General features: G+C 39.4%; 1 protein-coding gene across 1 annotated transcript; it reads left to right on the top strand.

Moving 5' to 3' along the window:
* The first annotated feature begins 415 nt into the window (after window positions 1-415).
* LOC143859593 (uncharacterized) lies at window positions 416-1,366 on the top strand. Its single transcript, XM_077370251.1, has one exon. The coding sequence runs from the start codon at window positions 416-418 to the stop codon at window positions 1,364-1,366; it is 951 nt and encodes a 316-aa protein (XP_077226366.1).
* Window positions 1,367-5,918: the final 4,552 nt, after the last annotated feature.

Genomic DNA, 5,918 nt, shown 5'->3' with positions numbered 1-5,918 from the left:
TCCTGGCCCAAATTTAATTAGGATCCCTGATGAAAATTCCGTTGAAACTGACCAGTCACCCATCTCTGCTGTCCATGCTTCCTCTTCTTCTCTCTCTGCCCCTGTGGCTGCTAGTACAGCCCAAATTCTTCCGTTGTAATGATGATCAAATTTGCTGTTTGGAACATCAGAGGACTTGGTACTTCTGAGAAGAGAAAAGAAGTAAAGCACCTCATTAAAATCTAAAATCTTGAGCTCCTTTGTCTTACTGAGACTAGAGCTACTGAGAATAAGCTGGCTCCCTATCTTTTTGAATTGGCTCCTGGTTGGAAATGTGTCACAAATTACCAATATGTTGACAATGGTAGAATCTGGGTCATCTGGAATCCGGGTGCCATAAATTTCATTCCCATTTTCATTTCTGATCAGTGTATTCATGGTAGCCCAACTTTTGCACACAAACAAAGAATTTCTGATTTCTGCCATCTATGCTCATAATTATGGCAGGGAAAGAAGACGATTGTGGGAGTCCCTTAAATCCATCCCAAATTCTGGTTTACCTTGGATAGCTTGTGGCGACTTCAACATCATTCGATTCCTGGGGGAGAAATTTGGGGGTTCCTGCCCTACTCGAGAAGATATGGAAGACTTCAATGACTGCATTGACCATTGCTCTCTTCATGATCTTAACTCTGTTGGAGAAACTCTTTCATGGTCTAACAATTCTAGAACTGGAGATTTAAAGCTCAGAAAACTTGACCGCGCTCTGGTCAATGATGGCTGGATCTCAGCCTTCCCTGCCTCCTTTGTGAAATACAAAAGCCAAAATATTTCTGACCACTCTCCTCTTGTAATTTTCCTGCAAGAAGAACTCCCTAATGGTCCCAAACCTTTCAGATTCTTTAATGTCTGGCTAGAAGACTTATCCATTTATGAAACGGTGGAAAGAGCTTGGAACGAAAAGGTCAGTGGCTCCCCCATGTACAGAATCACTCAAAAGCTAAAGCTTGTTAAGGAGGCCATAAAGATCTGGAACAAGGGTATTTTTGGAAGGGTGGATGTTAAACTTCCAGTGATAAGGAGGAACTTGGAAGATTTGCAGGCTCAAGTTAAAGCCAATCCAAGCAATTTAGAGCTGAGAGAGAAAGCTGATGATCTTAAAGAATTTTTTATCCTTACAGCAAGACAGGAGGAAGCAATCCTGAGACAGAAGACTAGAAATAACTGGCTTACTAGGCGTGACACCAATTCACAGTTCTTCCATGCTGCGGTTAATGCTAGGAGGAACAGAAACAACATCTATGGACTACAACTGACCATGGAGAGATTAGTTCTAACCCTGCAGATATTGCCAATGCTTTTGTCAACTATTTCGCTTGCATCCTGAACTCTGATGATCTCTCTCCTGAGCCGTCTGCTATTACTGAACCTGTCAAAAAGCTATCTGATGCCCAACCTGTTTGGTTATCTAGACCTGTCCTGAGAGATGAAGTTGATATGGTGATCAAGCAATGTGATGGGGAAAAAAGCCCTCGCCCTGATGGGTTTAATGGGCAATTTTTCAAATCCTTCTGGTACCTAATTGGTGATGAGGTCAGTATTGCGATTTTTGAGTTCTTCAGAAAAGGTAAGCTTCTGAAATCAATCAACTCCACTTTTATTTGTCTTATTCCAAAAACCCCTGAGTCTACCTCTCCTGACCAATTCCGGCCTATTTCCCTCTGTAACTTCTTATACAAAATAATTTCAAAAATTTTGGCTACCAGGCTTTAAAGGGTCCTCAGCGACATTATAAGCCCAAATCAGTCTGCCTTTGTGGAGGGCAGACTCATCCAAGAAAATCTTCTTCTCAGAAACGACCTTATTCATAATTTCCATAAGCAGAATGGTTCTTCTTCCCCTGCTATGTGTCTTAAGCTTGACATTCGTAAAGCTTTTGACAATGTCTGCCGTCATAGCCTTCTTTTATTTATGAAAAAAATAGGCTTCAATGAAGTCTGGTGTCTTTGGATTAGTCAATGCATCTCTGATCCTTCCTTTTCTATCCTTATAAATGGGTCTCCTAAAGGGTTTTTCTTATCCTATAATGGAATTAGACAAGGGGATCCCCTTTCTCCTCTTCTTTTTTCTATTGTTATGGAAATGTTTTCTATCATTTTCAATGAGGCCATGGGGTCCAATCAAATTCGCACTCCATTCAGGAGGGGAGACCTTCAAATCAGCCATCTGCTCTTTGCTGATGATGTGATTCTGTTTGCCAGTGCTGATAGAATTGCTGCGAGTGGTATTACCAACTGCTTGGACAAATTCTCTGCTTGCTCTGGTCTTTCAATCAATCTTCTTAAGTGTGAAGTGTTCTTTTCTGGGGTAGATAACTCTTTGAAACAAAGCATTACCCAATCCTTGGGGATCCCAGAGGGGACCCTCCCTGTTACTTACCTCGGCCTTCCTCTCATCCCTTCGAGACTCACCTCTAGGCAATGTCAACCCTTGATCACAAAAATCAGAAAAAGAATTGCCTCGTGGAACAACAAGCATTTATCTCATGCTGGGAGGCTGGAATTGATCCAATCAGTCCTCAACTCCCTTCACCTATACTGGACTGCTGCGTTTAATCTTCCACAAAGCTCCATAAATGAAATTGAGCGCATTTGCAGGACTTTCCTATGGTCAGGTTCAGACTCAAAGAAGTGCTATCACCCTGTTGCCTGGGAGGTTGTCTGCCAAACTAAAGAAGAGGGGGACATTGGAATTCGCAGGCTATTAGACCTCAATAAAGCTAGTAAGATGAAACTTCTTTGGAACATTGTGGCTAGTAACAAGTCCTTGTGGGCTCAATGGGTTCAGAAAAAGTATATCAAGGGGCGGAATCTCTGGCTTATGAAAAGCCCTTGCAAGCCATCTTGGGGTTTCAGGGGCATTATTCAGGCTAGGAGTTGCCTTTAACCATTTGTGTGCTACTCAATTGGTGATGGTTCTGGTATTGATTTTTGGAAGCAGCCTTGGCATCCAGGAGGAATCATTCAGCAACAATCTTCTATAGGCTCATTTGCCAGTAATATCCCAGTAAATGCTTCAGTAAAAGACTTATTTCAAAATGGGGCATGGGGCAGTCTCATAGATCAGCCTCAGAATAGGGAACTAAAGGAAATTCTTAGTTCTGCCCTGATCAACTCTTCTCTGGAAGACTCTGCTATTTGGATGCCGACTCCCAGTGGGAAATTCACCTTGAAATCTGCATGGGAATCAATCAGGGATAAATATCTAAAAGTGAGCTGGCACTCCACAATCTGGTTCTCGGGAAATATTCCAAGGCATTCCTTCTCCTGCTGGCAAGCATTCCTTTCAAGGCTCCCCACAAAGGACAGATTAATGAGGCATGGTTCCCAGCTTCCTCCGGAATGCTTTCTCTGCTTGCATAGCTCGGAAAGCATAGATCACATCTTTTTCGAATGTGGGTACTCAAAATGGATCTGGGGGATTATTCTAAAGAACATGAAAATTAAAAGGAGAATCTTGAATCTGCACTCTGAAGAAGAATGGATCAGAAACAGCTTCAAGGGTAAAGGTCAGCTCAGTACTGCTATTCGTCTTCTCTTCCAGGCTTCCATTTATTCTATTTGGTTGGAAAGAAATGAAAGAGCTCATGGCAAGGCTCCCCAACACAAACAGCAAACATTGGCCCACATTCTGGCTATTGTTAGGACCAAGCTCATAGAGTTGCAAAGAAATGATTTGGTAAATCAAAACAGTATCTGTTGCTCAAAATTTTTAAATCTCCCCTGCTACTCGAAGCAAAAAACAGCCAAGTTTTGCATTTGGGAAAAGCCCTCCGATCCCTGGGTTAAGATTAACACTGATGCTTCTCTTTCGAATGGAAGAGGGGGTTTGGGAGGCGTCATTAGAAACCACAAGGGCCACTGTCTAAAATGGTTCTCAGCTACTGTCTGTACTGAAAAGGATCCAATCAACCTCCTTGAGCTGCAAGCTATTCTAATGGGAATCCAACTAGCAGCAAAACATAAGCTTTCAAAAGTTTGGATTGAATCGGATTCATCATTGGCGGTAAACATTATTAATAACAATGCTCAATGCCCGTGGAAGGCTATCCCTGTCCTGGCACATATAAGAAGATCGCTGCAGAATTTCCACTCTTGGAAAGCTTCCCATATCTGGAGAGAAGGAAATGTAGTGGCTGATGTCCTTTCTAAACTTGATTTCTCGTATAAAGGTGAAGATCTCGACCTTCCTACTATCTCTCCTCTTCTCTTGGACTGTATGGCTCTAGACTCCTCGGAATTCCAGCATCCTCGATTGTAATTTTTCTCTTTTCTGGGTTTCGATTGTATTTGGGTGGGTGCCCTTTTTTCTGCCTGGTTTTGTTCTAGGACCCCTTTTGTATTTTGTTTTTTTTTTTAATCAAATCTGGTAGGGGTCTTACCTAAATCCCAGCTCAATTATCAAAAAAAAAAAAAAAGAGCTTTTAGCCAGGTTTTGAGATGAGAATGAGTTGATTTTGAATCTTAGAGTTAGTTGATGAAGGATGGAGGTTGAAAAAATAGAAAGTTTTTTATTTTAAAAACAATATAAAATATCCAAATTTAAGACATAGGAAACCCTATATATGACGTCAACGAGCTTTTAGCCATGTTTTGGGATGCGAATGAGAGGGTATTGAATCTTAAATTTAGTTGATAAAGGATGGAGAGTGAAAAAATAGAAAGTTTTTTATTTTAGAAACATTATCAAACATCTATCTTTTTGACATATGAAATCCTAGAGATGGTATCAATGAGCTTTGAGCCAAGTTTTGAGACGAGGATGAGAAGATATTGAACTGTAGATTGAAGGATGGAGATTGGAAAAATTGAAAGTTTCTTATTTTAGAAACTTTGTAAAATATATTTCTTTTTGACTCAGTAAACACTAAAGATGATATCAAGGAGCTTTTAGCCAAGTATTGAGATGAGGATGAGATGTTATTGAATCTTAGATTTAGTTGATTAATGAAGATTGAAAAAATAGAAAGTTTCTTATTTTAGAAACTTTATAAAACATACATCTTTTAAAGATAGGAGACCCTAGAGATGGTGTAAAGGGGCTATTAGCCAAGTTTTGAGATGAGGATGAGATGATATTCAATGTTAGATTTAGTTGATGAAGGATGGAGATTGAAAAAATCGAAAGTTTCTAATTTTAGAAACTTTGTAACACATCCATCTTTTAGACATATGATACCCTAGATATGTTGTAAAGCTGCTTTTAGCTCGGTTTTGAGATTAGGATGAGATGGTATTGAATCATTGATTTAGTTGATAAATGATGGATATCGAAAAAAAAAGTTTTTTAATTTAGAAACTTTAAAAAACATCCATCTTTTAGACATAAGAAACCCAAGAGATGAGGTCAACGAGCTTTTAGCCAAGTTTTGGGATGAGAATGAGAAGGTATTGAATATTAAATTTAATTGATTAAGGATAGAGATTGAAAAAAATAAAGTTTCTTATTTTAGAAACTTTATAAAACATCAATCTCTTAGACTTAGTAAACTCTAGACATGTCAAAGAGCTTTTAGCCATGTTTTGGAATGAGGAAGAGATGATATTGAATCTTAGTTTTAATTGATTAAGGATTGAGATTGAAAAAATAGAAAGTTTCTTATTTTAGAATCTTTGTAAGACATACATCTTTTAAACATAGGAAACCCTAGAGATGATGTGAAGGAGCTTTTAGCCAAGTTTTGAGATGAGGATGAGATGGTATTAAATCCAGAAATTACTTTTCTTTAGGTATTTGACTTTAAACCATCTAACCCACAGGGATGTCCTGTTATGAACAATGTGCCAGAGGAGTTTCAATTGGGAGGCTTTGTTGATGTCAACAACTCTGCGGATCCCCACACCACCTTCTTTTTTTTGCCGACAGACCGATTCCCAAGC

The sequence above is a fragment of the Tasmannia lanceolata genome, unplaced genomic scaffold, assembly GCF_043159265.1.
Source record: "Tasmannia lanceolata isolate RefF3 unplaced genomic scaffold, GAP_Taslan_0.1 ptg000035l, whole genome shotgun sequence".
Taxonomy (NCBI): Eukaryota; Viridiplantae; Streptophyta; class Magnoliopsida; order Canellales; family Winteraceae; genus Tasmannia; species Tasmannia lanceolata.
The sequence above is the reverse complement of the archived record's forward strand: the minus strand, read 5'-3'. Positions and strand labels throughout refer to the sequence as shown.